The sequence below is a fragment of the Mirounga angustirostris genome, unplaced genomic scaffold (assembly GCF_029215605.1).
Source record: "Mirounga angustirostris isolate CCGP_5_RB_7025 unplaced genomic scaffold, mMirAng1.0.hap1 SCAF_2, whole genome shotgun sequence".
Lineage (NCBI taxonomy): Eukaryota > Metazoa > Chordata > Mammalia > Carnivora > Phocidae > Mirounga > Mirounga angustirostris.
Window position 1 is genome coordinate 117,430,650 of NW_026991710.1, and position 21,439 is coordinate 117,452,088.

General features: G+C 43.9%; 1 protein-coding gene across 2 annotated transcripts in view; it reads right to left on the reverse strand.

Annotated features, from left to right (window-relative positions):
* The window catches only part of MAML3 (mastermind like transcriptional coactivator 3), a 397,869-nt gene extending 377,662 nt beyond the window's left edge, over positions 1-20,207 (reverse strand). For both annotated transcript variants that reach the window (XM_045880414.3, XM_045880413.3), the window contains exon 1: positions 18,810-20,207. In XM_045880414.3, the coding sequence (XP_045736370.1) occupies positions 18,810-19,280 (471 nt within the window). In that variant the 5' untranslated portion in view covers positions 19,281-20,207. The remainder of the gene's footprint in view (positions 1-18,809) is intronic.
* Positions 20,208-21,439: the final 1,232 nt, after the last annotated feature.

Sequence of the window (21,439 nt, forward strand, 5' to 3'; positions counted from 1 at the left end):
TAACAAGCTTAGGAATGAGAATGGGAAGAGAGGCCTACACTCTGTGAATGTGTGTACCCCCATGCCCCTCTTTCCTCCAAGAATAGAGTTAATCAAGCACGAGGCTCAGGAAAAACTGAAGAAAGAGAAGTTCTTATTAATGTGTTGACACTTGCCACAAAGATTGGCCTATCTCAACAAGGCCCTTTACTTTCACATCTACCTGGTCTCTCGTCGGACAAAAAAAGGAAAAACAAAGACGACTTCCAGATAACTATGCTTCTCACAGCTGTGCAGTCAAGAGGGGGAAAAACACCTTTTATAACTTCCTCTGGTGTTTGCTGAAAACCCTGGACTTTGGGGAGGCTATTAGAAAAAGGTTAAATATGAGACTCGATAATGATATACCAAGGGACTCATGTCAGGGTTGTTTGAACACCACTCAGAAGCAATTGCTGTTGAGAGTTGGCGACCACTTTAAAGAGCTCTGGAAGAAGGCGAAGTCTGCAAGTAAATGCTCTGGGGTGCCCCTCGGAGGAGCATAAGACTCCTGATTTTGCACAAGCATCCGTGAAAACATTTATTCTCCATTCTTTAATCCAAAGATTACTAGGTATCCACATCTAGTAATTATTTCCTATAGGTGGCATATTTTCTTGTATTGTTCTTTATTTAATTTTATTTTTACGAAGACATGACTTCACATACACAATAGTACCCTCCTCCTTTTCTCTCAGTGTGATTAAGCTAGAGGGCCTCTGGTCTCCATGTTTAGACTTCCCTATTCATTTACTCTCAACAAATCTATCCGTCAAGTTAGTTAAGATTATTTTATCAATAAAGCGTTTTACTTCAAAGTCCTATTTGTGTAATTTAAGAATTAGTACGTAACTCTTTCCTGCCCCTAAAACTTGATCAGTCCCCCCACCTTATAAAATTTGTGATGTTACCCAAAGCACTTTGTGCTATCAATTACAGGGTTATGAACCACCAGCCACTGAAGATACCTGATTGGCTCCTCGTTCCCTGGTGCTTTATAATGATAACTAGACAGTATATAATTACATGGTCCCCAGAAGATACTTATAATTGAATCACAGGGCATTTTGTGAATGTTTGGGACAGTGATTAGAGGACCACAAAGTGATAGTATTTCTAACTCTCACCAGCTAGAATGTAAATGAAGCACCCTAAAATTCAATTATAAGAGTCCTTTAGGTATTAAATAATTATAATACAAATCACATTAGGGGGCAAGTTTTTTTTTTAATTGAACTGTCCCCATAACCCCTGAAGATCGTATTTCTTAATAGTTTGCACAACAATACAGCTGGATTTTCAGATTTATGGTTCTTCACCCGACTGAAAAAGCTGTACCCAAGGCAGAACATAGGTAAGAGTCTGTTCCTGCTTTTGCTTTGCCCTCCTTATTTGGTGACCTACTAAGTGAGTTGGGTCTCACTGTCGCCCCACTTCTCCCAGAAACATGCTGCATAATTAGAATATCTAATATTATGGTGCAAAAATAAAATAGCCCTAAAGATACTTACAAATCTAACAGAAACAAGGATACTTCATCTATGCAAACTTTCACCCATTCTGAACACCCAGGAATGTCTCATCTCTTCCCCTCACCTCTCCCCTTTCTCCAGCTTTCCCTCCTAGCTCTCTTCCCAATTCTCAACCATTCCTTCTGCCCTCAGTACCTGCCTTCCCTCAGGGCAGGTTGTGACAGTTGTAATAAAGCCTCCAGGAGTGACTGTAGTTGGTCCCTAGTGCTCTGGGCAAGGATACAAAAGCCTCAAATGTAGATCCATTTCTTAAAGGGAGAGAAGGTAAATATTGCTCTTCTCACTCAGGAAACTCTGGAAAGTAAAAACAGAAATACTTCTCCCCTGACTGATTTGTGTAAACACACTGTCAAGGGAAGGTTGAAAGGATGGTCAGTGAAGTTGCTTCTACAACCAACCCAGCAAGTAAAACAAGAAAACAGGGCCCTAATCATTCCTCTGGATGCTCTGAATCACATCCAGGGCACAGGCAGTAACTCTCCCAACCCCTGAATGCTACAGCAAGCACATATCCACTTACAGCAGATTGGTAACACATCTATTTTCCTCCACTTAAAAACATTTTTTCAAGGCCAGTGATCAAAACGTAAAACTAAGGCCTGGAGAAATATCCATTCCCCCAGCAGAGCTCCAGTGTGAAAATACAATCTCTGATTAGTGATTAGTAGAACATCACAGAAATAAATATACATATACATACATATGTATATTTTTCCAGTGGATTTGGCCTTGTAATGACATTTGCTCATGAGAAAAAGAAATTTACTCATCCCAACATCGCAACACTTCCTAAGTGTGTCCTGCAAAAAAAAAAAAAGGTCCCATAGAGACCAAGAATACAGTGACATTTGGTGCTCTTCAAGCAGAGTACCAACACCATCGGTTCCCTCCTTCCAGCTCCTGAAATAAAAATATTCTCATGCACGGAGCACAATAGCGCAGGCTACAGCCCTTCCTCATGGAGTGTGATTCTCTCTGAGAATCGCCTTCTGCTATGTTTGCAGGAACCACTCTCCCAGGACTGTATAGCTCGTCTGGATCTTTCCTCACACCTCAGAGTCAAGAGCAAAGGAAGCAGAATGGATGACCATGACTACATAGAGGTTGAAGCCGTAAAGGACTCAGGATGATGGCGCCACTCTGGCCAACGTGGAGCGCCTTAACAGGGCAGCCAAGGAGACCCCTCCAGAGGAAAGTGGAGTTAATTAGTCTCTTTATGCACACGCACATGCCAGCTTCACACATTTAAAAAATAGACCCATGCTAAGCAAAGGGCCTATTTTAGCACGGTGTTGTAAAAACTAGATAGACGGGTACTCTCTCTCCTTTCTAGCAGTAACACTGGCCCTAACATACTCTCCGGCTTTTGCTATTCTAGCCCGAAGAATGAAGAGGTTAACGTGCAAAGTGCGTCTAAAAAGCACTAAAATAAAACACAACAATTTTCACTCTCACACAAAGAACTGAGCACCAGTGAATTAACGCATCTAAAATTAATTGGCATTCCTGTAGAAAATTTTCCTTTTGTAATGTAGCCACTGGGCTGCTATGGAAAAATATCCTAATTTATACTGGCTGAACAAATGATTTGATTAGTGACCAAAGTAAGGAGGCGTGAATGCTCCCCAAGCATGAGCCTTTCCGCATGGTCTGAGTCAGCCACCGTACAGTAAGGCTGGCATGGGGCCAAGAGCCCTCCTGCCAACGAGACTAGAAGTTTCTGAAGAGCTACCACAGACCCAATGCTGGGAGAGTCCCCCAAACAAAAGGCGGCCACCGAGTCCAACAACTGGCTTGCAATGGCACCATATGCTCCACAATATTGTCCTGCTGCAACACGGGGCCCTGTCTTCAGTGTTCCCGGGTGCTGCACAGCTGTCAGCCCATGAGCTGTTTTATCATTATTTTCACTGTTTTATTACTTTTCTGGGAATTCAAATCAGTGTAACCGCGTTTGATGCACTGGGTGAAAAATGGTGTCTCCCTCCCCCTCCTCTTTCAACCTAATGAATTGCCTTTTTTTCTTATCAAAGAGTAATGAGCACCAAACCACATAATATTTATTCATGGAACAAAAGACATAGGAATGGAGGGGGTGGGGGAAGCAGGAGCAGCTCCTGAGTGTGGAGAGCAAAAAAGCTGGACATTTTAAAGGAGCTCCTCACTGCGATTCCCAGTGACACTGGGTTCAATTTACAGGGAAATCCAAACCTTACAGCTCTCCCCATTCTTTCCCTTAGAGCCTTCCATCAAGCAAGACCCTAGTCAATGCTAAGAGACCTTGCTGCTGAGAGCTGACAGTAACCAAACATAACTCATCCTGTAGACTTGACAGTGAACTGTCTAAACCTTTTCTTTCTCGGTGGACCTCCCCTAAAAAGCCTTTTCTCTCTCTTATGAGCATTAAGCCACTATATCTCAGAACATTCAAGATAGATCCTTTTACCCCCTGTATCATCATGGCCTCCATTGTGGATGAGAGCCTGATCTGGCCCAGGGAAGAAGAGCCATTGAAATAATGGCACTATTGGAGCCTTGCTCACCTCAGATGACATGAATTTTACCCTCCTCCCTTTCGGTGTTAATCTCTCACACTCTGTCTTCAAGTTTTCTTTTTAATCCAGAAAACAGAAAATAATGTACAATAGTAGGAATAACTTAACCCAACCCATGGCTAATCTTCCTTATAGACATTGAGACAATTTAATTGTCCCCTTTACAAAGGATCCCCAAATTGGGAGGGGCAGGATGGACTGCTAAGTCAAGTTAATGCAAGTCATATTTCTTGAAGGCTTCCCTGAATACATGAGCCACCAAAGTGAAAGGAAAACTATTCTTTAAGGTAAGATAGCTATTAAACACAGGTTCCTCGAAAACAATCCACACTAACGCTAAGAAAGAGACTAAAGGTAAATGGCGTGCAAACCACACGAAATTTTAACACCACTGACTGAGCTGCTGTTTCTTCCTCCCATTTTATTACTCAGTCTTGAATTTTCCACTTAAAAACTCTACTTTGAGAATTAAAAAAAAAAAAAGATTTGTTTAAACTATGAAACATATTTAAATTTTTAAAAATCACAAAATAACTCCTTTCTTCCTATACCCTGTGCCACCCAAATGGTTGTGAATTTTAACACTGCAGAATTTCTTATCTGGGTAATTTCCCTTAAGCCCAGAAATGCAATCCTTTTCTGAAGCAACCCTCTTGCCTCTTCCTCTTACAGTCTCATTTTTGTAAGTTTGTCAAAGCTAATTATCTCTCTCCTCAAATTTATGGCTCTTCAGTGTATCATAAACACATACATTATGAAAAGTTGAAGAAACAAGTGAAGTGTGCATTATACTGTGAAGGAAAAGACAGACATAAATAATTATTCAAAGTATCCACCCTTCGTTAATAAAGTAATGAGAATGGCATTAGAAAGTGTGGATGGAAATACCAAAGCCAGCCAGTCCCCCTTTCCTCTCCCATATATGGTTGTCCCCACCCCCTGAGCCAATACCAGAAACTCCCACACCATCACTTTAGGTTAAAGAGGGAAGCAAAATTCTCAGGTTTGCAATCCTTTGACATTCCAGACCACAGATAAACATGAAGCCTACCAAACCAGTACCACAGACAACCTGTGCCTCCAAGGAGGGAACAAAGACACAAGACCCAATTCTCACAAGCACACACTGTCATTAAGCGCCCTTACTTGAAACTACTGTTCCATGTTTCTGAGTGTTCCAGTTCCAATCTGAGACCATAACTTAAAGTTAATAAAAGGCTCCTGAATGATTCATATCAATCCTTTCAACCTAAGAACAGGATCAAACACTGAAAAAGCAACAGCCCATTTGAATTTCAATAGCCTAAGGGCCAGATATCCCCCATCCTCAAAGCACCAGTTTATCCTACTTGGTCACCCTCAATGTTACCACTACATGTTCTTAGCTCGGTGTGGGTCCCAGACGTATTCCCCTCTAACACATACAACCTGCCAAAAATACTTTCTGAGTATGGTTATTTACTGTTAACAACAAACAAGTTCTTCAAATATTCCTTCAATAGCTTCTGAGAATTAAGCAGCACGAAATCCAAATCTAAAATCATTGTTTCCATACTTCAGTGAAGAAAATGAACGTGTTTTTTAAAAACCCAATAGCAGCTGCAAACCGTTTAGGAATTCCTAGTTAAACTGCAAAATACGCTTTCAACCATTTAGCCACAACAACATCTAAACTGAGAAAGTTGCTTCTTTATATAAACCACCTCTGTTTACCAAACCTCAGAGAACCTCCCGGTAAAGGGCCAGGGCAGGATGTAAGTGGCAAGGGAATGTTGCAATCCATGAGGTGCCGAAGTGCCGATGTGCACACTCCACTGTGAGGAAATACCTTAAGTGATTAAAGATAAACACCACCGGCATGCTTTGCAAAGGCATCCATTGCTATAGCCACACACTCTTCTCCTGGATGAACAGAAGGTCGGGAGAGGATGGACTGAAATACCACAGTGGATTAGAACTGGGACAATGGGAGCCCGGAACAGAAGATGGGAACAGGCAAAGGGAATGTTTTACCCCCGCTGGGAACTCTGGCATTATTATCACTTAGACATTCTGAAGCTAAAACCCAAGAATAAACTATTACAAGAGTTTTATCTCTTTTCCTTTCCTGAGCATCCAGAAAATTTTGTTGAGCTTTGATGCGTCAAATTTCTTTGCATTAATGTGAATGTTGACCTCTAACACTCCTGTTTATGAATTTATATCCACAGTTATTGAACTCTCTTCAAAAAACAAATAAAACTCAAAAGGTCTGAAATACTTTTCTAAGATATGTTTAAAGAAAAAAAAACTCCACAATAAGGTAAGAATTGATTGTAGTCATTTCTTTCCTATTACAAATCATCTCTGGACCCTTTCAACTGGAAATAAGAAAATGCTTTCCAAAGGAATTAGAAATCAGAAGTTTACTACAACATAGGTGTGATCTCAATAGCCTTTGGGAAACAGGTTTTATCTAATAATATAATCAGATAGCTATGAAATAACCAATATTCAAAACATATAACCATTTACTTGACTACAATCAATATAAAGGTAAATGTTATACTTCGTGCAAAATGCAAGGTAGTTGTTCACCTTGTGCATGGGTGAAAGTCATCCCTCAGAGAAAATGTTCTAGTGCTAGAAATGAAAGAAACAGATCCAGGAATATTCAGAAGCAAACACGAAAAAAGTACGATACTCCTCAGAGGGACTGAAGACTAGCAAAACTAAACCTGACTGTCGGCAGCAAAAATGAGAGGTTGAAATTTTATTGTCTGACCAGAACAGCAACAGTAAGGAACTTGTAGGTTTATCATATTGGATGGCCTGGTTAGAAGATTAGGAGCAAGGTTCCTATTTTACATACATTACTAACTCATGCGATTTAAGCTGTGGAAACAGAAGCTATCTAGCTGTCTTTAGGCTGAAGCACCCTTCCCTAAAGTCTGCACCGAGCACACGGGTGCATTAACTTCACTGGCCACAAGTTTTGTGGGGGGGTTTTCTCACGAAGGTGCTAGGTGGCTCAGCTAAATGGCAGAAAATGGTTGCTGCTAATCAACATGTACGTCCTAACTTGAAACGGAATGCCTAGTTGATCAAATCACTTGGTAGAGAACGACCTATAAAGTTCAGGTCCCCAGTCACTTACATGCCTACCCTGGGTTTATTTCTGTGGTTCAGGTAATTGCCACCTACATCCGGCACAAGCTTCCAGGTCCTACCGCCCTGTGGCAAAGGTGAAACATGAGGTGGTGATAAAAAAAAAAAAAGGATAAGGAGGGACACACAGGCCAGAGGTATATGAGGCCAGGAGAGAGCAAAGCGGGGATCCTCATTATCAAGTAGCAGGACCAGCACCCTGCGAGAGACCACGTATCTTAATTTTGACTCCTGTTCAAACTGCGAGAGACCACGTATCTTAATTTTGACTCCTGTTCAAACTGATCCTATAATCTAAAGGAAAGTCAAGTAGGTAAGGACTGTTCCTTGGCAGAGCATGGTTATTTCAAAAATCCAGCTATTCGCACAACCTTTTCAAGAAAGAACACTTCAGGCAGGTGAAGGCAGAATAACGTTATAGCCGAGAACCCAGATTCTGGAGCCAAACTGCTCCAGCTATATAAAAACACAGACTATACTTATTAGCCTCTCGGTGTAGGGCAGCCGCTCTGCCAGAGGTAAATCAAAATGACCAAGAACTCCAATCAAGGGCAGTCTTCAGACCATTTCAGCATACATGTATGATGAAAACTGATAGGACTTCTCACTGTCTAAACAAATGCTATAAGGTGACTGTCGAGGCAAGTCCATTTTGATGCATTTTCTACAGCTGGCCCGGTCAGCAGGTTGTTATTACCATGTTACACAGATGACTGGATTAGTCAGGGTAATTTAACCCGTAGGAAGTGGCAACTCACAGACCTTAGATTTTTATGACCACTCAAACCCGCTCCCATTGGTACCCCAGGTACTAGAGCACCAAGTGAAATACATTTTACAAATGAAGCCACACGGGTCGGTGAAACACAAAGCTCGGGAAAGGTAGAGAGAACTACAATCTCATTCAAGAAAGTGAATTTCCCACTTTCACAGCCTGAACAGGTACTGGTTAACTAGACTCCTACTAACTTCCTCTTCAGGACCAGATGAAAAGAAGGAAAGTCATTCCTATAAGATACGTTGCCAGATACACAACCTTTAAAAACTAACAATGTTCACCCTAGACTGCAAAGACCAGCACCAGTTACTAGAGTTGACACTTTTTTTTTGAAGCTGTATTTTTGAGGAAACACAATTATCATTTGCTCTAAAATAGGCTATAATAGGATTCAGGTGCTATATTAAACCATATTAGATTAAAAGGTTATTTTTGGTCAACCTTTTCTTTATACATTACATATATAGAAAGAAATCCAAATCTGTGCTACAGAAACGCTCACATATGTATAAGGAATATATGAATAAGGATGTTCATTGCTGTAACGTTTAATTGGCAGAAATTGAGAAACTATAAGAGTGTCTATCAATAGAGGATCATTTAATAAATTATGGAACATTTATATTATGGAATGCTATATAACAGTTAAAAAGAATGAACTGATATATATATATATATATATATATATATATACACACATATATATGTAATGTTACATATATTTATATGTAATGACTTGGACAGATCTCCAAAACATATTATGTGGAAAAAGTATATCTCAGAACCATATGTACGATTCCATTTGTGTAGAAAAAAGCTAACATGTGATGATATACAATATATAGTATATATGTAAGTGAACAGAAGAAGGTCTGGAGAGAGATATTATAAACCATGGTCACTTCTGAGAAGGGGGTAACATGAAGGAGAAGAATTAAGTCACTTCTTAAACTACTTTCACTTAGCAATTTATTCAACACATATTTTGGGTTCTTCCTATGTACAGTAGGTCTTTTTCTAGTCATGATGATATGAAGATGAATAAAGAGACAAAATCTCTGTCCTCACTAACTGGTATTTTATTTCTATATTGTTGAAAAGTTTTATAATTTTAAAAAGATGTCATGGGGCACCTGGGTGGCACAGTCTGTTTAGTGCCTGACTTAGTTTCTGCTCAGGCCATGATCTCAGGGTCAGGAGACCGAGCCCCGTGTCGGGCTCCACGCCTAGCTCAGAGTCTGCTTAAGATTCTCTCTCCCTCTGCCCTCCCCCTATGCACTCGCGTGCACGTGCGTGTGCTCTCTCTCAAATAAATAAACCTTAAAAAAAAAAAAAAAGATGTCATAACCCCTTCTCCAACACTTAGCCAACTGAACAACTTTTGCTGAACATTTTCACTCATCAAGACAGCCCATTTCATCTTTGAACAGGTTTAATTTTGATATAATTGTGTTTTTTTAAATATTAAACCAGGGCACCTGGGTGGCTCAGTTGGTTGGGTGACTGCCTTCGGCTCAGGTCATGATCCTGGAGTCCCGGGATCGAGTCCCGCATCGGGCTCCCTGCTCAGCGGGGAGTCTGCTTCTCCCTCTGACCTCCCCTCTCTCATGCTCTCTCTCTCTCTCCCAAATAAATAAATAAAATCTTTAAAATATATATATATATTAAACCAAACCTGACTCCTAATAACCACCAACCACTGATCCTAACTTTATCCCCTTGAGGCCATAAAGAGCACATCTAATCCTTTCTTCACTTGACAGCCCTTCAAATATTTTAAGAAGGCAATCATACCCTCTAAATCAGACTAAACACTTCCAGGTCTTCCAACTGTTTTTCATATGACATGGTTTCAAGTCCTTGCACCTTCCTGCCTGCTTCTTTCTAAATGTTCTCTTCTTTGTCTAATTTCCTCTAAAATCTTGATGTCAAGCCGTGATCATGGTGCTACAAGTGTCACCTAGTCAAAAAAAGGAAAGAAAGATGATCACCTGCCTCTTTTTTAACAACCTTAATCTTATTCCCCACCACACCAATAAATCCTCTCCCCACACAAAGAGGTTTCATTTGAAAAATAATGAAATACAGAAAACAATGCAAGAAAACCATAGCCACAGAAAGCTTGCAAGAAGATACAAAGCATTTAGCACTCTAGGATTTTCCTAAGCATTAGTTTATTAATGACTTCCATTAACGTGTTCTCATAAAACCACAAAACCATTTCAAACAGCTAATCCGAACCAGGAAACCATGTCCTGCAGTGTGCATCCAACGAGAGCAAGGATGCCCCTTTCACCAGGGTATCCCCAGTGCCTAGAAATCGTGTCGAAGATGTAGCAGTTGCTCAATACCTAGCCATTAGATGTTGGCTTATGCCTGAGTGAAACAAGCCTCCAATGACTCAACTTTTACGTCTGCACCCGCACAGGAGGCGAACAATTAAGTGACGTGCAAGTAACTCATAAAAATAGGCCTAGCATTAGCAGAGTGCCGTAAAGTCTTTGGGACTCTTACATATATATATATATATATTCATTCATTGGGGCCTAACAATCACTCTGTGAGGTACAAATAAATGATCACTGTTCCCCTTCTGCCAGGCAAGGAGATAAGAGGTGGACAGTCAGGAAGTGAAAAGTCGGATGGTCACGTGGCTGGAGCGGACATGCAGCACAGAGGCCCTTTAACTCCTTCCAAGGTACCCTCTGCCGCACCTCCTCCTTTCTCCACTCCTTAAGTAATAAGAGTGTTTTTGAAAAGCTGTGAATAAAGCCACACTGTATATTTTCGACATCCTAGGGGAGCTCCTTATTTAAAGCAGGGTTTCTCAATAGCAGCAACACTGATATTTTGGACCAGGTACTGTGGGCACAGTGTAAGATACTTAGCTTCATTCCTGGCTTCTACACACTGGACCGCAGTAGCGTCCCTCCAGTGTGACAACCAAAAATGTCTCCCAACATTGCCAAATGTTCCCAGGGAGGGGAAGGGAGCAAAATCTCCACCGATTTAAAAATCACTGACTTAAAGGAATCCTATAAGTAGTAAATCTATCCAATGGCAGCAGTAATCATTTAAGAAAGCATGAAAATATTTTAGGAACGTGATTTTTTCCATATACAAACAATATTGCCATTGGCTCTTGAAAACATATATATTTGAGTTTTTGTAAGGTCTGAAGGTTCAGAATAGACTAAAAGCACGCTTCACCTCTGTAAGCTCCCAAGACACCAGGACACTGTCTGCTTACCACAAATGAGCAAAACCGATCATCTCTCGTGTCTCCCCCTTGCCATCCATCCCAGGTGATGCCTCCAAAATCTTCATCCCCTTTTGCCTCAGTTCCTTAAAGCCCTTTCCTGGGAACCAATCCCTTTAGATTCACTCTCAATCACTGAGCTGCTTTCAGCATCTAACAAACAATCAAAGAAAAGAAAAATAACCAACCACTGTGAGAATAAAGGGCACTGGCAGAGCTTGTCTCTTAGAGCCGTGCAATCCTTTTGAGTCAGGGTTACAACCCAGGTTGAATCCGCACAAACAGACTCACAGCACTTCAGCCTTTTCCTTTGAAGGGAAAGGAGCCTCTGTCCAGATATAAGTTTTCTGGAGGTGTTGAAAGATATTGTGAGAGGGGAGAAGAGATATACAGTAATGTATCCTAACAACGTCTTCACATGCACACATAATCGCCTATATAGTTGAGGGCTGAAGGGTCCACAACATGAAACATTACACAACCAGATTCTACCCAACAGGGTGGAGATTTAAAGAATTAGAGAGGAAATTCTGGAGGCTGTTAGTTAAAAAATTAAATATTTCACTCCAGTTTTGTACAGTGGTTAAACCATTCATTGCTAAGGAGGATGAATGTTCGTTATTTGTATTTTAAAAGATCCTACTTTAGTATAAAGGTCATTCCAACCAATGGGAGGCCCAATATAATTAAAAAGAAGTGTCTAAATTCTTCTTCTTTTTTTTTTTTTTAAGATTTTATTTATTTATTTGACAGAGAGAGACACAGTGAGAGGGAACACAAGCAGGGGGAGTGGGAGAGGGAGAAGCAGGCTTCCCGCCGAGCAGGGAGCCCAATGCGGGGCTCGATCCCAGGGCCCTGGGACCACGACCTGAGCCCCTGAGCCGAAGGCAGATGCTTAACGACTGAGCCTCCCAGGCGCCCCATGTCTAAATTATTCTTAAGGAATCACTTTCCTTTTGTCAGAGTAAGTACTGCAAGCCTTTTGAGATTTTTATTAAATTCCCCCAAGAATAGTACACACAGCTTGCCTTAAAAAAACCTGAACCATAGCAGTAACTTCCTTTTTCTATGCACGTGTTATGTGGCCCTAAGGGAATGCTGTGCTTCTTTCCCAAATGGACTTGCTTATCCACAACTCAAAAGCTCCTCAACCTTTTAACAGATGGACCAGGTAGACTTAAGCGGGAGGGGGGAGGGGGGGAGTTGTGTCCCTTCTCTGATCCATTAAATGGAACTATGATCTTTAAGTATTTATTATACAGCAAGCTCTCAACTCCATCCTCTAAGTAATTTCATCCAACCTTATTTGTTTAGTTCTTTAAGTTTTCCTAGGTTTAAACAAGAGTTTTTTGTTTTGTTTTGCTTTTAAGTTAGGAGAATTAATCAGTTCTCAGTGATAGCTGATTTTCCAGAAGCTACATTGCCAACTCACAAACATGAATAATGAATTTTTGGAATGTGTCTGTCTGAAAAGCATGCTGTATTTTTAATGAAATTTAATTTGGGGGATCCTATAACTTTGGAGCAGTCATCTGTAAATCAGCTTTGTTAAAACAAACAAACAGAAACCACTGTCAACTTAGTTTCAAACAACAGGAAAGTAAAGCATATTATTTTACTTAAAATGTCAGGAGAAGGGGACATAACTCAGCCCGAAGCTGTTGAGAAGTCACTGGCATCAACCCTAATGCTGACTGAAAAACAAACAAACAAATAAAAACTGGTTATCCCCCTTAAACCTCGCTAGAATAATACTGAAACACCTACAAAGTATATACTCAGTCTTGGATGCAAGAGTGTGATTTAGCATTTTAACTTCTATGAAGCATTATGACCTATATACCAATACTGCTGAACGAATGAACTGAAATTTTAAAATTCAGTCTATTCTCTATTATTTGTGCTAAGGAAGAGTAAATGGTATACAAAATCAAATCCATAATTAATCCAAAATAATTGGCATCCTCCCCAATAGTTTCAATAGTTATGAGAGGAGGAAGCCCTGAAATTAAATTTCTCTTCTTATTGCTTCTTCCCACTCTTTGGTAAAGGTGCTAAAGGTCATTGAAAAGACCAAAAGGTTGGCAGCAGGAGGGGAAGAAAAAACAAAGCAAGCAGCTACAGGGTCTGAAAACTGGATAAACAACCTCTGATTAATAGAGTGAAAAAATGCAAAGCTATTTGGGAGAGTTAAAAGGCAGATATTATAAAAATCATGGGATTGAGTTTTAAATATGTTCTTTATGAGATTTTGATGTCTGGTTGATTTCACAGTTCTCTATAATGAGTAACGTGGAAAAGATGACAGAATTTAGCCATCTTAAGCTCAAGAACACAGTACAGAACTGTTAATTAACAAACACAGAGCACTAATCACAAATAAAATTCCATGCTATTAAATAATATATAAGTACTTCAAATGTGTCCAAGAATTACTATGTGATGTGCAAAATGGTTTATTATACTGGATTCCTTGTACGGCAGTACCACTAAGATGAGAAAGAGGGAGAGATACCCCCCTATGTCAACCAATGGAAGAGCTCCGTCAGGAAACCTCTTTAATAACAGTTCGCTATTGGTCTCAGATATTTATGTAATGACTCTATATAACTCTATTTTAATGTTTAAAATTCTCATCTTTCTTCTTACAGAAATGTCAGTAAACCATATACCTGGACTGTTTATTTTCCTCATTTCAGGTAACACAAACCTACAAAGATTCTAAAACTTGCCCTTATAATTCTAATGAGTCAGGATGGAAAGTATCAAATATACCACCTGCCTGAAAACTCAGCTTTCCCTGGGAAGGAACTCAGCCCGGAGAGCATTTTGTAGATTATGATTAATCATTAACTAAATGTGCTTCTACGTTTCTGATCTCTAGCTGCCCAGTACTAAATAAAATGCACCACCACCAAAGAACATAAATAATATAATTAGATATGTATTGGAGCTTTAAAAAAAAAATGTTTCTTAAGAATTAAAAGACAACACTTGTGAAGCACAGGGCAATGAAATTCCAGAAAGTTTTTCACAAACTTAAGGCACACCCTGTGTGGGCTATGGAAAGCTTTTCAAGAAGCAACTGTCAATCCTATCACCCAGGATAGCAGAACAGGATAAGCCAATGAAAACGTTCCTATGAAAGATTTAGAAATGGTTTGACATTACAAGCCTGCCAAAAAACCTGGATACAGAGCCAGTAATCTACCTTCAACAGGATAAGAAATGGGAAACCAGATTCATTTATAAGGAGGTTTAGCACTGGACTAATATGTTGACATTTCCTGGATCTGTTCCAGGAATGGATGAGAAAATTCTGGATAGGTTGCTGTTTTCTCCAATACTCAGTAATTAATAAGTTTATTATCAATTGAATTTTATGTGATAAACTCTTCAGAGCAAGAACCACACAGATTTACGCAGTCTGTAAACTCCGTAAAAATTAAGCACACTTTGAAAGTTATAATGGCACTAACAGAGTGAAAAAGTCATGAAAACACAGGACTGAACCAGGTCAAGTAAGGCTACCACCATTTTGAAATTCTGAAGACTGCACTGTCATGCTTTTTGGTGTGCCTGAATGATTACACCTCTGTCAAGTCAATCTATCTTTGATTTGAAAATGAATGTGTCAATTGGAGTTTACCTTAGAATTTTAACCAGGCCTTCAGTTCCATGTACAGAGAACGAACAATGTCTCTTGTTACCACAAATAATTAAAACTATTTTAGGAAAAGACACCTTTTTACCTGAGACTCTTTAATAAGTGAAATCAATAGTTCTCACCAACAACTCTTTGAGGGACAATCCCTTCTATACAAACAAAGTGCAAGTGTGTTGGGCGGAATGGGTAAATGTCATTTGACTGACTACATGTCCAGAAATTACCTTTCCCCTGAGATACTGCAGCTTCAAACAGAGGCCTTTTTGAGCTCCCTGGTCTCTTAACAGGCAGAGCTATTAGAAATACACACAAAACCTAGGCTCCTTCTAGAAGCCTGGAACCAAGGAAGATTTCTATTTCACTTCACCCATCCTGCTTTTTGTTTGCTTGTTTATTTTTTTGTTTTCATGCCTGTGCTTAAAAATGTATAAGATAAGAAAACAAATCAAAAGAGGTAAAGAACTGATTAGACTGCCTCCTTAAACCAAACCAGGCAAAAAGAGAACTAATCGGTATTTAGTACTTTGGACATATTGGCCCTAAGAAGGTCAACAATAGCAATAAAACAGAAAAGAATCCTATTCATCTTTATTTTTATCATCACCATTATTATTATTTGGCTCTGCTTGATTATTGCTTTTCTTTGGGGTCTTCCAGATAGACAGCCCAATCTGAGAACTAAATGTAGTTGCTCTGTGCCCCACCAGAGCCCAACTATAATCCAGCCGCCAAGTCAAGAAAATGAAAATTCAACATTTTTTTGGCAACCTCTGCTTCCAAAATTTTATCTCATACATAGACTAAGTTAAAGTACTCTTTCATTTCAAGGGCCAATGTGAATTTTTAAACTAATTATTTTTAAAGAAAAAATAGCTTATCAAGAATGATGTTATTTTCTTTCCTTTTTGTGGTACATAGAATGTACATGCAACTCTTCCTTTTTTTTTACATGCAACTCTTTGCTTAAGAATTAAGGCTGTTTATTTTCATTACACTCATCACACATACTTCCCACTGATATCAATGGGAGATGTATATGTGAAAAACAGCTGAAGCTAGAATATACTGTTCCGTGCACAGCCTTGGCATTTACGTCAATCTAATCAATGGGCTAAATTGTCACAAAATTGACAGACAAATGCTATTTTTCAGGCAATCATTTTTCAAGTCTGTTAACTTGCTAAGCTGGGATTCACTATATTTACAGCTTATGTCTCCTCCATTCAAGTAAGCATTGTCTTTGCATTTTCAAAAGTAAGCTCTGGCTTGAGCTTGCTACCTCCTTCCAGGTAACGTCAGGATCTTCGACTTCCTTCCACCTGCGGGTGTGTTATAACCCGGGCGCGCACACCCCGAGTGCTCCCTCTCCCCCTCCGAAGGCCCACAGGGCAGCCTCGAGAGAACCTAACCCAAACATGAAAACTTTCTGGCCGCTAACTCTACTGCTCTCGCCTGCGATCAAAAGCGACCGGGCACCGGGGAGGGTACTGGCTTTTGTTCCAGCGTTGCCCAGCTGGCGAGGTAACGCCACCGCAGTCCTCCATCCCGAAAGGTCGGGAGAAATTGCGTGGTGCTGAGATTTTGGAGCCTCACGGAAGAAAGGAAAAAAAAAAAAGCCTATTTTTACGCAATTCGTGCGTGTGGGGTGTACAAACACATGAAAAGAGGGGGTGGAGCAGGCAGGCATGAAACTGCCAGCGCCTTTCAAATTCTACTTCAGTCTTAGGTTCACAAAGTGAGTCTCCCCATATGTGGAAGGGCGCGAGGGGGCGGGGAGAGGGAGACCACGCGGACTGGGAGAGAAATAGGTAGGAGAAGGGCCAGCGAGATACGGTCGAGATGCAGGTCCGGCCCCGCCTCCGGGTACAATCAGAAAAGCTACAGTGTGTCAGTGGCTTTCGGCTTCCTGTTTGTAAAGCCAGAACCTCCCTCCCGGACTCCGGTGACAGGCGTTCTTCCTCTAAACAGAGTCCGCCTCTTCTTCACGCCCGGGGCAGGATCGGGGGCTGGGGAGTGTGGGGCGCGCGGGGCGCGGGCGGCCCGGGCGGAGGAGGCAGGACCGCGGGGCGCAGCGCCCCTCCCAGCCGGGCGGCCTCGGGGGCAGAGCCCGGCCGCCAGGCGGACAAAGCGCCTCCCGCTCCCTCCCCGCGACGGCCACGCACCGAGAGGGAGGGGGAAGGCGGGCCAGAGGGATGTAGGAGGAGGAAGAGGAGGGGGAGGAGGGAAGGTGCAGCCGGCGGGACTGGGCAGGATCGCGCCGAGGAGGGTGGGGAGGAGGAGGGGCCGGGCGGCCTCGGAGAACGGGGAGGAGGGAAGGATTCCTGAAGCCCAAGATAAACAAATTGTTCCTCTTCACGTGCGGGGTGGGGGGAGGTGGAGAGGGTGGGGAGCGAGCGCTGCGGCCTCTCCTCTTCCCCTCCCCCTAGCCGGCTCTTTGTCACGGAGCGCCGGCCAGAGTGCCGGGCGAAAGCCCGCGGCCGCACTGGCACCACCCTCGGCGCCGAGGACTCCCAGACCCGGGATGTGCGCGAGGTATAAAGCGCAGACTGAGGGGGCCGCCCGCGCCGGGCGCTGCGCGGCCGATCGAGGGGCGGTCGGCAAAGCAAAGGGGAGACCGCGCGCGGCCGGGCCGTGCTCCTGGATTCCCACAGCCCGGCCCACGCCGCACACACGCGCAGCCCTAAGCCAGGAGGCGCGGTGGGGGAGGGGGGCTGCAGACACCTTTCCCAAGCTTCCGGCCTCCCCCCCACCCCCACCCAGAAAGGAAAGCCAAAGAACCGGAGAGAGGAGATAAGAGAAAGGATTCTACCCTCAGGGTTAGGGGGTGGGAACTGCCCCTTCCTCCGCGAGAAGTTAAGCCATTGGCTGCTCATCTACCTCGAACCCACCCACCCAGCCATTTAAGCCTCTTTCACCTCCCTGCTACCTTCCACTCCTCCGGGCTTATTAGACCAGCTTGGAAAGTTGGCGGGGAGCGGGGTGGAGGCTGAAGCCGGCTCGGTGCAAGCAAGTTTAATGGGAGGAGGAGAATTCCCAGCGGAGTTGCGTGGTCGGGACCCTGGCTGCAGGCCGGGGGCCTAGCTCTCCCTTGCTAACACCCGCCAGGCCGCTCCCCCCTGGACCCTCCCGGCCGCTCCACCTGCCGGGCCAGCCTCGGGGCTCTAGCGGCGAGAGAGCGCACCCGCGCCCCGCATCCGCGCGCGCTCCCGCGAACGCGCGCGCGCAGCCACCCTCGCTCGCTGCTCACCCACTTCAAAGTTCATTCACAAAACTCTCAGACTTTCTCAGCCCAAAGGGGGTGAGCTAGGGAGAGGAGGCGAGAACCTCTCCCTTCCCTCCCCCCCCCCCCCAGGGGTTGAGGGCCTGGTGCCCGCCCAGAATCTGCGACAGCATCAATTTCTCCCTGCACCCGGCGGATGTGCTGAGAGGGGTGGGCGCAGGGGGACGGGTCTGGAAAGGCGAAGCGGCACGGCAAGGGGTGGGGTGGGGAGTCGTGAAGAGGAGGAGCGAGGTTTCAACTCTGGGTTCACTCTCTTTCAAATCCGTATCTAAGAAAGGGAGAGGGGGGGAAAACTTTTCCAGTGCCTCACTCCGGCTCTCCTCCAGGCTCCCTCCGCCCCTCGCAGTCGTGACTGGCTTCTCCCCTCTCGCCCCCTCTTCCCCAAATCTGACAACCCTGACAGATTAACAGGTAGCGACGACGGCAGCTTTTCCCTCAGAAAAGTTGATGTTAACCCTTCGGCTTCAGCCCATCTCGCCACCGTGCAAATCAGACACCCGTTCCCCCCATATAAGAAGCTCCACGCCCCCCCCCCACGCGCGCGCCCCACGCCTGCTGCCAGTGCGCCCTCACCATGATCAGCGTGTGGTTCCTCTGCTCCGCCGAGGCAGCCTCCGCATCTTGCTGGGGTTTGCTCTGGTGCTGCTGCTTGCCCGTGCCGGCGCCCGATTTCTTGGCCCTCTGCTCCAGGGTCCGCTGGTAGAGGCTCACGGTGTCCCGGCGCTCCAGCTCCAGCTGCTCCACCTGAGCCTGCTGATACCTGTTCTCGCAGTTGACGTGGTGCCGCCGGCAGCCCTCGATGCGCTGGCGGAGCCGCTCCACCACGGTGCTGTGCTTGGGAACCGCCGCTGAGCCGCCGCCGGGGCCCCCGGAGCCGCCGCCGCCGCAGCCGGCAGCGGGGTGATTGCTACTCGGAGCAGCGGGAGTACTATTGGGAGTATTATTCACACCGATCCCGGCCCCGCCGAGGCTGCTGTTCAGGCTACTGTTGATGCAAATACTACTGCCATTCGCGGCAGCAGCGGGGGCTGCGAAATCCCCCATCCTGCTCCCCGGGCACACTATTTTGGAAGAACTTTTTTTTATCCACCCCCCTATCAGCCTCCTCCTTGGGTCCAAGAATTAAAATAGTTTAAGTGGAACGCGGGGGAGACGCAAGCACATGGATGGAAACAGCGATCCCGACGGGGCGAAAAAAAGGGGGAGAGATTTTGGGGTGGGTTTTTTTTGTTTCCTTTTTTTAAACTGTAAAGCTCGAGGGGAAAAAAGGGGGGGGTGTTATCAGAATACCATCAGACACCTATCAACAAAAAGAATCACAACAAACTGAGCCAGCAGCAAATCGGGTTGCAACTCAAGGGGAGATCCGCTCCTCTCCTGCCTTCTTTTTATAATCCATTATTTTCTAATAAATTCCAGGAGATTTCCGGTGGTTGGCAAGCATTTTCTCCCTACGTACCGAAAAATACACCCCATGTACACACACAAGCATATGCCTCCGGTGCGGACACGCGCGACACACACTCACTCCACACCGCATCGGAAAACGGCAAGCTTGCTTATTGCATTTTCCTTCCACAAAAAAGTTTTGGTGTTTATGCCGCCCCGTGTTCTCAAAGTACTTTGGCTGCTCAGTTGCATTTCACAGGAACCTAGATATCGAATCCTCGGGCTGGGGGAAGTAAACACATGGACAGTCCGAGGCGACTGCAAAAGTAGATCGGTGAAGTCCTTTGCAAAACGCCGCGCGGAGAGCAGCCCCTAACGCTCGGCTGGGCTGCCGCTGCCGCCGCTGCTCCTGCCACCATCACAATGATCAACTGCTCGCCGCCGCCGCCGCCGCCGCCGCCACCTCCTCCTCCTCCTCTCGCTCCTCCACCTCCTCCTCCTCCTCCATGCCAGCGGAGTGATATCAGGACGCGCGAGCTCAGTAAACACGGCAGCGGCGGCGGCTGGAGGCCGTGAGACAAGCCGGGGGACACGGCGCAAAACCCGGCCCGGACTCTCACCCGGCAGGAGCGGGCGCGCACGCACCGGCACCCGGCTCCCGCCTCCCTCGCCTCGCCCTCCCCGCCCCTCCACGCCCCCAACCTCACTACTACCCTGACTGGATGCCGAGCTGCCAGAAAAGAGAAAAAGATTCTGGGGGATCTCGGGAATTAATCAACTTTTGACCTGTGTGTGTGTGTGTGTGTGTGTGTCTCTGTGTTGTGTGTGTGTGTCTGTGTCTGTGTCTGTGTGTGTCAGTGTGCGCGCGCGAGCGTGTGTGTGTGAGCGCGCGCGCGCGCGCGCGCGAAGATGGCCGCGTGAACGCGCCTGGCTGGATTTCCTTATTCCAAGCGAGGTATCATGCAAGCCCAAGTTCTTGTTATACATTTATGCATTATATTGCAGAACTGTGCATGACCAGGCAGAAACACTGAAGCTTCACAGCAGTTGTCTGTCATCTTTACCCATGTGGAAAGAAAAAGACAAATGAGTGACTCGTTTTTAAAACCCAGGTAATAAGTCCTTCTTAGTAATAACCCTGCTTACGGACACTTGTTCAAAATCTAAGCCAGTCTTAACACACAAATACCGAATTCTGAACAAAAAAGAAATAGGCACCAAAAAACTTGGAATTTTATTTAATTCGCTGTACATGATTGTTGTTATTAAGGCAATTATTGTTTTACTTACCCTTGGAAAAAAATTAAAATAAAGCAAGTAGGGACTTGGAGGTGAGACTAACAGTACATTTTAACAGACTGTTTTGAACACTAGGTGCTAATGACAGCAGTAATTAAGGGTCCTTCGTAAATCAAGTGGAAAGATTGCAGATTTCGTGGACTAGAACTATAGGAAAAACACAGCATTTCACAGTTTGTCATGACCAAAACAAAAACAAGCAGAAAAACAGGTTTACCTTATTGCTAGATATATTTCTTTCTGCTTAAACGAATGCACAATAAGTACACTTAAAATGGAATAACTACCACAGAAAGCAATCTACACTTTCCTTTATCTTTCCAGATATTGAATATCAAAAACAAAACAAAACTAAGGATCAAATATTATATCCTTGAACCTGGACTTAATTGCATATACATAATTTTTTAAAAATTTAAATGGAGAAACAGCATTTCTGTGATCATCGGTAGTACAAAAATCTTGATTGTGAACTATTAATAATAAGGCATTTTGTATTATCTCAATAAATCTTA